General features: G+C 39.1%; 1 protein-coding gene and 1 long non-coding RNA gene across 5 annotated transcripts in view; one reads left to right on the forward strand and one right to left on the reverse strand.

Annotated features, from left to right (window-relative positions):
- CTNNA1 (catenin alpha 1) overlaps nt 1-14370 on the forward strand; it is a 313848-nt gene that overhangs the window by 283208 nt on the left and 16270 nt on the right. For all 4 annotated transcript variants that reach the window (XM_043589023.1, XM_043589042.1, XM_043589033.1 and 1 more), the window contains one exon: nt 11641-11797. In XM_043589023.1, coding sequence (XP_043444958.1) covers nt 11641-11797 — 157 coding nt within the window. The remainder of the gene's footprint in view (nt 1-11640; nt 11798-14370) is intronic.
- Nucleotides 343-5613, reverse strand: LOC122488011. The gene is made up of 2 exons (XR_006298528.1): nt 3435-5613; nt 343-3184 (listed from the first exon to the last, which is right to left on the reverse strand). It is a non-coding gene; the product is annotated as an uncharacterized LOC122488011 (long non-coding RNA).

Consider the following 14370-nt stretch of genomic DNA (forward strand, 5'->3'; position numbering starts at 1 on the left):
CTTCTGATTTCCCAAGTAGAGACTGCTCATGGGCCTACTCTGAGGATTTACATTTACTTTCTCTAAATGTCCTGTCAGATGGCAGCGGCCACAGATAAAGGGAAATAAAGCAGAGGAACGGGAGTAACAAAAGAGAGGTCATAGGAATGAAATTTCTATGTTGTGTGTACAGCCAGCTTTAAAATATACTGAGACCAATACTTTGGCCCTTTCATATAAATAATTCCTGACCCTCAAGATAGGCAACCAAAAGAAGTAAAGCCTGATTATTAATCTGGGATCTTAACTGGTGCACAGGTTAGTTAAGGCATTTGTTCTAATTGTCATTCATGTGTATCTCACTTGCCAGTGAGAGTTGGTTTGTGTAAACACTACTATGATAGGCCATTGTGAATCCACATTATATGATGAACATCTTTTCAGCTTTCATCCAGTCATGAAATCCAGTAGAAATTGGTAGCGGTAAAGATAATAAGCACAATGGATTGAGTGACTTGTAGAAAGTTCATGGATGACTAAGTTGTAAGAAGTAAATGCAGAGTAAATTTCTAAAGATGGGGCATTCTTTCCCCAAGTTTATCATTTTACCCTATCAGCACTTTGTTTTTAATGTCTTTGGTTCTCCGTTTGGTTTTGAAATGCTTGAAAAGCCACAATGCTTTCACATATCAGCTGAAACAGATGGTAACATACGCTGATCACACCTACCAAGAGTATTTATATAAATGATCTTAAGCCTAGGAGAAAAAAAATCACATGGAGAGTCTAGTAGATCCTAATGAAATGGTGGTGTGCACAAATCATGTGTGGCTGGGCCATATTGTGCCGGTTTGAGTTTGCCCTCAGCATTGTTTCTCTCTTGGGTATTTGATTTCTTCTAGTAGAACAGACCTTCAGGAGGAGTGGGTTTAGACCGTGCCCAGACCACCCTTAGTATTAGGTGTGTGTCCTGGATAAAAAGGTGTTTTCCCAAGTGTGCTTCTTGTCTTCCAGACTCTTGCCTAGGTTCATTTTTGCCCCTGCTCAAAGCAGGGCTGGGCAGACTCAGTGATGGCAAATACAGCAGGCATTTGCAGCCATGATAGTGACAAACTTGAGTAGTATGTGCCGTTTCTACATGAGGAAGCCGCGATTCCACTCCAGGCCAATATTGCCAGGTCCTTTCATTATTTTTAAAGAGAAGTCAGCAATTCAGTTTTTTCTGTCAAGTCTCAATTTTAAACGATAGGTAACTAATCAAAAGTTTTGAAAGTCTTTGAAGAGGGTAAACCAAACTCCTCTGAGACTGCATCTGGCTTACCCTGGCCCGTGCATTACATTCTCAAAGGGCTTCTTTTTCAAACTGGCTGGTGGCCATCCCTTTGAGGAAGAGGGGTTTCCCTGGAGCCCTCTCTCTCCTTACTCTTCATTCTGATGTGGGCAGTGACGTCTACCACCAGGACCCTGAACTAGAGGTGTTCCCTTCCACAGACACTGGCTTGTGTGATAAACAGACTAGGCTGGTTAGTTCCCCAGGAGTTTAGGAAGGGGTTTAATATGCTGTAGCCTATATGGCACAAAAACAGACACTCAGATCCATGGAATAGAATAGAGAACCCAGAAATGGATCCACAAATGTATGGCCAACTAAACTTCGACAAAGCAGGAAAGAATATCCAATGGAATAAAGACTGTCTCTTCAGCAAGTGGTGCTGGGAAAACTGGACAGTGACATGCAGAAAAATGAACCTGGACCACTTTCTTACACCATACACAAAAATAAACTCAAAATGGATGAAAGACCTAAATGTAAGACATTTGTAATGATGTAAGACATCAAAATTCTCAGGGAGAAAGCAGGCAAAAACCTCTTTGACCTTGGCCACAGCAACTTCTTACTCAACACGTCTCTAGAGGCAAGGGAAACAAAAGCACCAGTGAGCTATAGGGACCTCATCAAAATAGAAGGCTTCTGCACAGCGAAGGAAACAATCACCAAAACTAAAAGGCAACCGACAGAATGGAAGAAGAGATTTGCAAACGACATATCAGATAAAGGGTTAGTATCCAAAATCTATAAAGAACTTCTCAAACTCAACACCCAAAAAACAAATAATCCAGTGAAGAAATGGGCAGAAGACATGAATAGACACTTCTCCAAAGAAGACATCCAGACGACCAACTGACACATGAAAAAATGCTCAACATCACTCATCAGGGAAATACAGATCAAAACCACAATGAGATAGCACCTGTCAGAATGGCTAACATTAACAACTCAGGTAACAGTGGATGTTGGAGAGGATGCGGAGAAAGAGGATCTCTTTTGCACTGCTGGTGGGAAAGCAAACTGGCACAGCCTCTCTGGAAAATAGTACGGAGGTTCCTCAAAAAATTAAAAATAGAACTACCGTGCAACCCAGCAATTGCACTACTAGCGTATTTATCCAGGGGATACAGGGATGCTGTTTTGAAGGGCCACATGCACCCCAAGTTTATAGTAGCACTATCAACAACAGCCAAAGTATGGAAAGAGCTCAAATGTCCATCAATGGAGAAGGAAGATGTGGCGTGTACACACACACACACACACACACACACACACACACACACACAATGGAGTATTACTTGGCAATCAAAAAGAATGAAATCTTGCCATTTGCAAGTACGTGGATGGAACTAGAGGGTATTATGCTAAGCAAAATTAGAGAAAGATATCATATGACTCACTTATGAAGACTTTAAGACACGAACAGATGAACAAAAGGAAGGGAAGCAAAAATAATATAAAAACAGGAAGGAGGACAAAACGTAAGAGACTTAAATACGGACAACAGAGGGTTACTGGAGGGGTTGTGGGATGGGGGATGGGCTAAAGGGTAAGGGGCACTAAGGAATCTACTCCTGAAATCATTGTTGCACTATATGCTAACTAATTTGGATGTAAATTTAAAAATATAAAAATTAATTTATTAATTGACAAAAATGCTGTAGCCTATAGACAGTTATTAGAGTGCATCTTTATTGTGAGGCTGCTGGCAATATCTGACCACAGGATGAAGTACATGTTCGATTTTTCCATGCTGGTTTTTGTGCCTCACACCCACACTCTTGCATGTAGGAAGCCCAGGCCCCTGTGTTGGAGATGTTCTCCTTATGTAACTCTTCTGTGGCCCCACCTACATTTTGGAGTTGGCTCCTAGACCTTATAGTTTTTTTGTTTTTTTTTTTAAACTTTTTTTTTCAACGTTTATTTATTTTTGGGACAGAGACAGAGCATGAACGGGGGAGGGGCAGAGAGAGAGGGAGACACAGAATCGGAAACAGGCTCCAGGCTCCAGGCTCCGAGCCATCAGCCCAGAGCCCGACGCGGGGCTCAAACTCACGGACCGCGAGATCGTGACCTGGCTGAAGTCGGACGCTTAACGGACTGCGCCACCCAGGCGCCCCTAGACCTTATTGTTGAAGGGGAGAGATGACAGATGGAACCTCCAGAGGAGCTTTTCCCCCATTTTGTCAGTTCACTCAATAGCAAATTAACTTTGGAAATGAGAACTGTTGTGAAGTACTAACTTTGTAGCAGTTAAGTGACTTTAACTTCAAATATTTGAGATTAATTAAAGTTGAGGAGGAAGTAACCTGAAAGTGGCTTTGTTTTGTTGCTTGGGGGAACAAAAGCACCCACATTTTTTTGTGATTTGCTGCTGCAAGAAAGGAAGTAGGTCAGCTGTCTCTGCCTGCATTGCCTGCTACTCTCTGGCTGCACTGTCTCACTCTGTTCATCTGGAGGGGGACCTGCTTCCATTTGAGCAGGGAGCCCTAGTCTCACATGCCTTTATAAGGAAAAAACCCAACTGTTATGGGGATAAATATGAATCTGTACCCCACATATCCCTGACATGCCTTGTTTGTAGATGTACCCAAGTCTTAGAACTTTTTTAGTTCATTTGGTGCTGGGCAGCGAAAAAAAGGAAAAAGAAGGTTTCTGACAATTGAATCTTTAAAATTGTGGGAGGGCATTTTGGAGATGATCTCACTTAATATTTTATTTTTCTTAGTTCATTTGTGAGAATGAGCATTGTACATTTAGGTTAATACGGATCTGGCACTTTAATAATTCATATAGCCTGGTTTAATGCATGGCCTTTCTTGGAAATCTACACAAAGGTGAATTAAATATTTGAAGCCACAGCTTATCTGCATTTCTTTCTCTTTTTTTTTTCTTTTTGTCCTTCTCACTAACTAGAGAAACAACTTATGAAATTGCCCATTCTTCCTTGTGCCTCCTTAGATTTATCTTCCATATTGCTTCTTTTCCCTTTGTGCTTTTGGGAACACTGATCATTTTTGTGGCTGACAGGCTTAACAAGCATCAAATAAACACAAACCCAGACAGGTCTGGCCTATAGGTGGTGAGAAAATATGTAGCTCTTATTGGAGCATCTAAGGCATACAGGCCAGGGTACCCTGTGACCTCAGCTCTCATGCATCTATTATTTCACAATCATAGGACCATCTAACTTTGAACCACCTCACTTTTCCACTTTGGATATTCTCTAATCTTTTATTTCAAAGCAGTTTAACAGAAGAGCTCGAAGGAGATGCTTCTGACTAAAGGTTTCAGTACCTTGCCCTCTGCCCCTTCCACTCCTTCTGACAGAGATCTGCTGGTAACATGCTGCCAGAGACATTGCAGTCTTCCTGTAAGGCTTGCATATTGATACTGGTCAGTTGTTTTCTTTTCTGATACAGTCTGATTTCCATAGCCTAACAGCTGGAAAGTGTTTACTTCTGTTTTCTTGAAAAATCTGTATAATTGATATTAGTCCTTTAAATGTTTGGGGTAATTTACCACTGAAGACATTTGGCCTGGAGTTTCCTTTGTGGGAAGGTTTTTAACAATTCAGTTTCTTCAATCGATATAAGGATATTCACATTAGCTGTTTATTCTTGAGTGTCTTTGGTAATTTATATTTCATCAGTTACTACTATGTTACTTTATTCCTTCTGCCAGATTTGGGGTTTAATTTGTCCTTTTTCTAGTTCTAAAGTTAGAAGTTTTTAGATCATTGATTTGAGACTTTCTTTTCTGATGTCACAGTTAAATATTTAATGGTATAAATTTCTCTTAAAGCACTGCTTTAGCTACATCCCACAAATTGTAATGTGTGTGTTAAATAGTATGGGAAGGTCAGCAAAGATGCCATTGAGAAAATGATTTAGAAGCAAAGACCCAGAGAAGATGATAGAACAAGCCATGGAGGTATGGCACTCCAGGCAGAGAGAACAGCAAATGCAGAGGCTTTCAAAAAGAGGGTCAGTTTTCTAACAGATGTTTGGGTGGTTTGGGGCTTTTTTAGGGCCATGGTAAGGCCTTTGGCTTTTTACTCTGAGTGACATGGGAAGCCAATGAAGGATTTTGAATAGAGGATTGACATGATTTAATTTAGGTTTGAACAAGGCCTCCCTGACTTCTGTCAGGAGGGATGGAAACAGAGATATCTCTTAGGAGGCTGTGCTAATAAGCAGGAAAACACCCCTCACCCCTCACAAAGATGTTCATTTCCTAATTCCGAAACCTATAAATGCATTACTTTAAGTAGCAGAAGGTCTTTGTAAAGGTTAAAAAAAAAAGAGAGAGAGAGAACTAAGGGTAGTTAGATTATCAGGTAGGGACCCCAGTATAATCAAAGTATCCTAACAGGGAGACATAGGTGTCAGAGTCTGAGAAGACACTGTGATCGCAGAAGCAGGCATTGGAGCCATATGGTCACAAGCCGAGGAATGTGGGCAGCCTCTAGGAGTCAGACTGGATTCTCCTCTAGAGCCTCTAGAATGAATAGGTCTGCTGACACTTTGACTTCTGATGTCCAGAACTATAAGATAATACATTTGTGTTGTTTTAAGTAAAACTACTTCAGTAATAATATGTTATAGCAGCATTAGGAAACCAAAACAGAGGCTTTGGTACTAATCCAGGGAAGAGTACAGTGGATGTGGCAGGCACTGATTAGAGTCTGGATATATGATGATAGAATTTACTGAAGGATTAAATATGAGGTGGAGGGGAAAGAGAGGAGTGAAGGAGAATTCCAGGGTTTTGAATATAAGTAGCTGGAAGGATGGAGGTGTCATTTATTTTGATAGGGAAGCGTGGTTTGGGGGAACAGCTAAGGAGCTCTGTTTTAGACATGGTAATTAGATATGCAAGATGCTAAGTGAAATTCAAGGAACAGATCTAGACAGGTTGTATAAATGTGAGACTCATCAGCACACATAGGATACCATGAGCCTGGATGTGCTCACCAATAGAATGAGTATACCTAGAGTAAAAAAGTCTAGGTACTAAAACTGGGGTTCTCTAACATCTAAAGTTTGGGGAGATGAGCAAAGAAGACTGAGGAAGGGTTAGTAAGACCAGAAGAACACCAGAAGCTGGCTCTACCTTGGAAACCAAGTGAAAAAGAGTGTTTCTAGGAATGATGTTTATTCCTGTCAAATGGTAGAGATGACAAATGGTAGAGATGACAAATGACCTTGGACAAAGGAGTTTAGGTAGAGTTTAGGAGACATAAGCTTGACTAGAATGGGTTCAAGAGAGGAGAGAGGGATTGGGTATAACAAGTTGGCAGCTCTTTCAGATTTTATGTAAGGTTTATAGAGACATGGGGTGGTAGCATGGGCTAGATACGGGATTGAGACTGTTACTTGTTTTTTATTTTTAGTTGGTCCCATACTAGCATGTTTTTTATGTTTACCTGTTGAAAATAATCCAACAGATGAGAAATATTTACAGTATAGAAAGAGGGGAAATATCGATAATACATAATTAGGAAATAGTCCAGTAAAGGGGAAATATTGATAATGTAGAATAATATCAGTATATTGATAATACAGAATAGATAATCTATATAACCAATAGAATGTATAATAGACAATATCAATATAGATACTATAGAATGGACGAAGAATTGCTAGAGCAATGTCCTGGAGTAGGAGAGAGGAAATAAGATGCAGTGGACAGGTAGAAAGGTTGGTCTGAGATGGGAACATAGATTGAACACCTATATTTTTAAAAAGGTAAGACAGTACCTGGTACAGATGCAGGTAAGTGGGTAGATGTGGTGATAGGAACTATGGACATTGTCTTTTGATCGCATTCATCTCACTCAAGTAGGAAGCAGCAGGCTTTGAAGCTGAGACTGAGGATGCTGGCTGAGGTAGGTGAGAAAAGAAGGTGTGAAACAAATACTCATTTAGAGTCCAGGCTTGAGAGGAGGAGATTTACTAGACTAAGGAAGTATAGTTCCCTTGCTGTCTCCAACATTATGTGTCTTGAGTAATCAAGAATTTTAAAGCAAGACCACTCCGCATTCTTGGGACAGGAAATTGTGAGACATCTGAGTGGAGCTGTTTGGTATAGAGCAAGCAATATGAGTTGGGAGCTAGAATAAATGGTCTGGATAGGAGATGTGGGAGTAGTTGGCACCTAAGTGGTATGTAAAATCATGAAACTAGATGAAATTGCTCACTGTGAGGAGAGGAGTGTAGAAAGGAGAAAGGGCAGCATAGAAATAAACCTTGAGGAACTCTGAAATTCTTTGATGTCGAAGAAGACAAGGCAGCAAAGAAGACAGAGAAGAAATAGCCAGAGCAGTAGAAATTAAACAAAAAGTCTTCAAGAAAATCTAACCTCTAGGCCTGACAAAAAACACTTTGTAAACCAGGAACATAAGAGAATTTGCTCAGCCTGGTAACATCATACCAGGTGAAACGTAATGTTAACGGGAACAGGCTGAGTCCTTTCTCCCTACAATCAAAAACAAGACAAGGATGTCCTATTCAACGTTGTTCTAGAGGTTTTCAACATGGTGGTAGTGCCTCGTGTGGGGCTTTTTGCTAATTTAATGAGAAAAAATATTAACTCCCATTAATTTTTATTTCTTTTGATTTGTGAGAGTAAATTTTTTCCCCTAGTTGTTTACTAGTCATTTATAGTTCATCTTAGGTAGGCTGTCCATGTCTTTCCCCCATTTTTCTATTAGTATTTTGGTGTTCTCCTTACAGATTTACCTAACATACTTCATCAGTTACATATACTTAAATACAGAAGTAATATAGTCAGATTTATGAATTGACTTCTCCCATTGTTATTTGGAAATAGGGCAGAGTTTTCTAAGAAATGAGAGATATTTCTCTGGAAGAATTCAGTCAAAACATAAATAGATGCCTTTTTTTTTTTTTAATTGTTTTAGATGTTTATTCATTTTTGAGAGAAAGAGAGCGTGAGCGGGGGGGCGGGGCAGAGAGAAAGGGAGACAAAGAATCCAAGCAGGCTCCAGGCTCTGAGCTGTCAGCACAGAACCCGATGTGGGGCTTGAACTCACAAACCATGAGATCATGACCTCAGCCGAAGTCAGAGGCTTAACTGACTGAGCCACCCAGGCGCCCCCATAAATAGATTCTTTAGCTTTGTTAGCTTTTAAATATAAGTATGAAGTGAGGGTTTAACTTTATTTTTCTCCAGATAGTCCATCAAATACAAAACCAATGTACTGTTAATCCCTACTTGTATGTGATGTTAACTTTTTTCATTCACTATGACAGTGTCTATTTTTAGATGATTCTATTGTAATTACTTTAGCTTTGTATTACATTTTAATTACCTCTCTTCCATTACTCTTGCTCTCTTTCTCCAAGGTTTTTTGGCTATTCCTAGCTGTTTATTGTTCCAGATTAATTTGTGAGTAAGTAGGTCAGTCTTCCTATGCCTAAACATGGAATATGTTTGTTTATTTGAGTTTTTGTAATATTCCTCAGAAAAGTTAAATCACTTACTGTTACTTTAATACTGTGGGTTTCTTCAGAGATCTAGTCCCCTTTATTTCCCATTAATTGCTTTCATAAAGATTTGACATTCCTTTCATTTTACTTTTTTCTAGTATATAAAAAATTGATTTTTTAATATATATTTATATTGTCTGTAGCTTCCTTAATGAACTCTTTATAATACTAAATTTTGGGGGGGTGACTCTCTTCAGTTTCCTAGATAAACAGAGATCATCTGTATTGAAAAGTCATTTGGTGGTCTCCTTTCTAACAGCTTTTTCTTTTATTTCTATTTCCCATTTGATTTCATTGGCTAGAAAGATCATTATATTATTGTTTAACTAATGGTAACAGTAAGTATAACATTAATAACATCTATTTTTTAAGGTAAATGATTCTGGTTTTCACCACAAAGTATAATGTTTGATGATTATTTAAAGTAGTATGTTCAGAATCTTTCTAATTTACTCAGAGTCAGAGTCATCAGAAATGAGTATTTAATTTATCAAGTGTCCTTTGTAAGTAGTTTGTAATGAAAATGAGAAAGTCAACCTTAGATAAGGTGCTTTTTCTCCATTATACTGTATGAGATAAGATATATTACAGAACAAAGAGCAATTTTCTTTTTGTAATGGAGGAATTATCTTCGTGTTTAAAACATATAATTAATTCCCTGCCCGTGTTTACTTGGCTATCTTAGGAAACATTTTTTTCAGCCAAGTATTCTTAAACAGTCTAGCTCTGCTCTGATTCATTGGTGCATTGGTGAATCAGTGAGTTAAGTAGTGAAGAGAGTAGTCTACAGTGGTGAATCACCTGGTGGGAAGTGAATGGCGAGAAGGAAGAGAGGCAAAGAACAAGTCTTGAAATGATGAAAATATGGAAGACCACAGTATAACACATGGAAAGATGGTGGGATAGCTCTTCTTACAATAATTGATTGTCCAAACCCATATGCTTTTATAAACGGGCTGTTAATAATATGTAGCTGGCCCAGTCCCTTATGCCTATGAGTCTGTAGTTTATAATCTTGTTGGTCTGTCAGTTCGAGTTGCTTAGGAAGGAAGAGGAATAGCTGCGTCAGTCTAGTAGCTGTGATTCTTCAGTTTGTTTACAAGTCTTTGTTGACTGCGTTGAATAAAATTCTTGAATACTGCTGCTGTATATTGGGAATTAAGACCTATAGGCATGTGGTTCCTGTGGCACCTAAAAAAAATGTGTCCCAAATCCTGTCTTCAGCTTTGCATGCCAAATGCTTCTGTGGTAAGTGTTTTTCTGCTTCATCCAGACCTCGATTCCATCACCACCAGTTTTCTCTTGTCTTTGCTTCCCTTCCAAGTTGCATTATCATAAGTATATTTATTTCTGATAACCCATAAGGATGTTGGACCTAGAAATGTTAGTAATTATCCTCTCAGTTCGATTTCATTATTTACTCATTGAGTGAAAACAGCAAAGGATTGAGTAGGTATTTCTCCAAAGAATCTGTGCTAATGGTCAATAAGCATAGGAAAAGATGTGTAATATCATGCACCATCAGAGAAAAGCAAATTAAACCACAATGAGATAGCACTTCGCACCCACTAGGATGGCTATCATTAAAAAGAAAAGAGAGAAAAGAAAAAAAGAAAAGAACAAGTGTTAGTGAAGATTGGAACCTTCATACATGCTGGTGAAAATGTAAAATTGTGCAACTGCTTTGGAAAACAGTCTGGCAGTTTGTCTAAAGTTAAACATATGACCCAGCTATTCCACTCCTGCTGATGGACCCAAAAATAATGAAAACACAGAAACATGTATGTGAATATTCATAACAGCTTTTTTCATAATGGTCAAATAAGTGGAAATGGTTCATTGATGTATGGATAAATAAACTGATCACCAGATGTATGGATAAATAAAATCTTGTGTATCTGTATAATGGCATATTATTTATCAGTAGAAAGGAATGAAATACTGACATATTTTCCAGCATGGAAGAACCTCCAAAACATCAAGTGAAAGAAGCTAGTTACAAAACCCACATATTAATATGATTCCATTTATATGAATTACCCAGGATAGACAAATCTACAGAAAAAGAAAGTAAAGTTAGTGGTTGCCAGTAGGTAGTTTTAAGGAATGAGCAAAATGGGGAATGGCTGCCGATGTATATGGGGTTTGTTTTGGAGTGATGAAAGTGGTCTTGTGGTAATGGTTGCACAACTGTGAATATACTAAAAATTACTGAATTGTAAGGTTTAAATTGGTGAATTTTTTGGTATGTGAATTATATCTCAAGCCAGGTGCTTTTTGTACAGATTACTTTTTAAACTTCAGAACCTGAAATAGCAAACGTTCATCATCAAATTATTAAGAATAGTGGGTAACTCTATGAAACCTAGAAATCGTGTAATAGGAAAATAACAGTGTAAATCCAGAAGATGGGATAAGAAATAGTTAATGTTGAAGAAGAAACAAGACAGTCTTATGTAGCATGGAATTTTATATTTTTGTCATGGGATGTACTTGTGTTATGGGTATTGTGTATAGCATAAAGGCTGGAATATAATGTCAAAAATTTTCAAAAGTTGCTGTCACAGAATGGAGAGGTTGGAGATATTTTCATTTGTTTGTCTTACTGTGTATCTGCATTTCCAATGTATTTTCTTTTACCCTCACATCTGCTACTTATTGTTTAACACTTCTTCATCTTCGTAAGTGTTGTGGTGGAACACGTGGTATCATGGATCCTTGTGAAATGCCTATGAGACAAAGCCATCACCATTGTATTGACCTATCTTCTTTTCGTGCCTCTGGAAGAGTAAAAAATGAACTTCAATATCTTTGCAGGTTATCAATGCTGCATTGGCTTTAGCAGCAAAACCACAGAGTAAACTGGCCCAAGAGAACATGGATCTTTTTAAAGAACAGTGGGAAAAACAAGTCCGTGTTCTCACAGATGCTGTCGATGACATTACTTCCATTGATGACTTCTTGGCTGTCTCAGGTAATGAGCTGGTTCCCCAGAGAAGCCTGTGAGAATGTGCATAATAACTTCTAAGTCACAGTAATGGACAATCAAAACACCCCCAAGTCTGGGCAAGTAAATTATTCTAGCAATAATATTGTGCTGGTTTTGATTTTAATTAAAAAAAAACAACAACAAACTACCACTGGCTCCTAAACAGTGGGAGGTGGGTTGGAGTTGTTTCCCTTGTGGTGGGGCTGGTCTAGATCTTAGAAGCATGAATTTGAAAGCTGGCTGGCAGTTTTCTCCCATTTGTATAGAGTAATATTTTGCATCTGTTGACCTGTACAGCACCGTGACCATCCACCTCTCTTGAAGCTATTGTATTTAGAAAAAACATTGACCTGTGTCCTGTGAGAGGTGTGGTTATTTGTTGTAAGCCTGTGAAACTTTAGAGGAGAGGTTTCCAGCACCATCATCTTTAGTTCATTTTTTAAAATAAATTTTCCCCCTTCCTGGAAAGCTTCTTCCTTTCTCCCTCGGAAATGATCATAGTTTAACTGCCTACTTTTTAAAAGACTCTGCCTGCATGATGCACGGATAGAAAACAGAGAGGAAATATTTAAGTGCCATTTAATTATGAACTTGCAAAAAGTAAATCTGGGTAATTCACCTCACAAAAACAGTTGATTTCATTATATAAACATAAACTGGTAATGGCATAGTAAATTGCATTCATATAGAAAATGTCTGTCAACTGCAATTCACTGTTTATCACACAGATAAATTTCAATCCATCTCCTTCACATTGAGCAAGTATAAATGCATTCTTCATTTAACAGGGCCTCTGCTGCCCTTAGCTACATGCTTGCTCTCTGGAGGTGCCAGGCCTCCTGAGGCCAGTGGCTGTGGGCAGACTCAGCGGCTGGGTACTTGTAGGGCTAAAACTACCTGTCACCCTAGGGAACCACAGGCTGGAATGTGGGAGATGTGAGTGTCAATGGAGCTTGAAAGAGAAGTGGGGCTTAAGTACATGCACAGCGCAGTCCTCCAGCAATGACCTATATATAAGGTTACAGTGTGTTCTGCATACCAATGTCCTCCTGTCTCTGCCTGTTCTCCTTGGGGTTGGTAGCTTTGGCTGTACTTGAGAGAGTGGGGAACAGGCAATCCATAAACTGCAAAAAGAGGGGATAAACCATGCTGCTGCAGGACTGCCAAATTGCAGGTGCCGGTACTTTAAAATGAAAACCCCATTTGCAAGCACATCTTTGCTGGTGCCAAAAATGCAGCAATGGCTTTTTTGGGAAATCTTGGCCTTCTGTTGTTTTTCCCAATGAAGTACTGAGTTATTCTTTTTCATAGGTTTAGAGAAAAACATTCCACCTTCACAGCACACTTTTAAGCAAACAAATTCTGAAACCTAAATGTAAAGCTCCCCTCCGGAGATAGATACTACATTCCTAAACTTACTTCTTGTGATGAGGTTGGGTATATATCTCACGCTTGGTCTCAAGGGATTTTCAGTCCTTCTTACAGCAAAATAAAATGTAATAGAATCAAATGTCCCTCATGCAACATTCTTCAAATTGGAGAACAAAGAGGCTTCTGCAGTAGCATTTAGTGGCATCCAGGCAGTATCTTTAGGGTATATGACATAAAACAGAAGAATGGTAAAGAGAAATTAAATTCTTTAACAGATACGCTTTTATCTGGTGAGCATGTTCAATTTTTATGCAAATGTGGGAAAGTATAAGGGCTGACTTGATGGAAAGGAGTCTAGACCGTTGCTATTTAGGAAATAAAAATACAGAACAGTTCTCTGAGCCAGGAAGTGTTGGTGTTTTCAGAGTATGTGAATTCAGAGGTCTACAGGTTTTGTCACAGGCTTGCTTAGTATCAAATGATTAATATTCATAATTCTTCTGTGCTTTATAGAGGCATGGGATGAAGGGGAGGATACAAGCAGATTTCTGTGCAGAGTTCTCCTCAACTGACTAGTTAGTTGTTGGCATTCACACTCTTTTATACCTTCACACACCCACCTCACCCATGGAAATTTGAGCATCTTTTCATGGTAGGGTGGGGAACTAGAGATGTGTAACCATCTCACCTGACATAGACTTGCTAGGGAAGTGACTGGCTGTCATCACAAGGAACCCCACTTTGAACTAGGCAGGCCCCTACTGGTCTCCAGTCCTTAGCCCTTGTACAGTTCACAGCATCTCTAATTGTGCACTGTGGATTGGAGAGGATGTGTCAGTCTGCAGCATTCATGGGTAGTCTTTAGACAGTAAGTCGTGTCTTGTCCTCATCCTGATCTTCCCCCTCTGCCAGTTTCTCCTTGCCCTCTGGCATGCCGGTGCTTCAGTAGTCCTGTCTGTGAAGTAGCCATGGCTTTGAGTAGATGAGCTGCCAGGCAAGTGCCCAGCACAGAGTCTAGCTTTGGGTGGTGGGTTTCATAAATCTATACTAAATGCAAAGTAAGGATGGTGCTTGACTCCTTGGAGTGGTTGTTTTCTACTGTATTCTGGTACCTCTGGCAGTGTGATAGTTTTTAAGGAATATTTCCAGTAAGGATTTTCTACCATGAAATCCTTCTTGGAACTCAT

The sequence above is a fragment of the Prionailurus bengalensis genome, chromosome A1 (genome assembly GCF_016509475.1).
Source record: "Prionailurus bengalensis isolate Pbe53 chromosome A1, Fcat_Pben_1.1_paternal_pri, whole genome shotgun sequence".
NCBI lineage: Eukaryota > Metazoa > Chordata > Mammalia > Carnivora > Felidae > Prionailurus > Prionailurus bengalensis.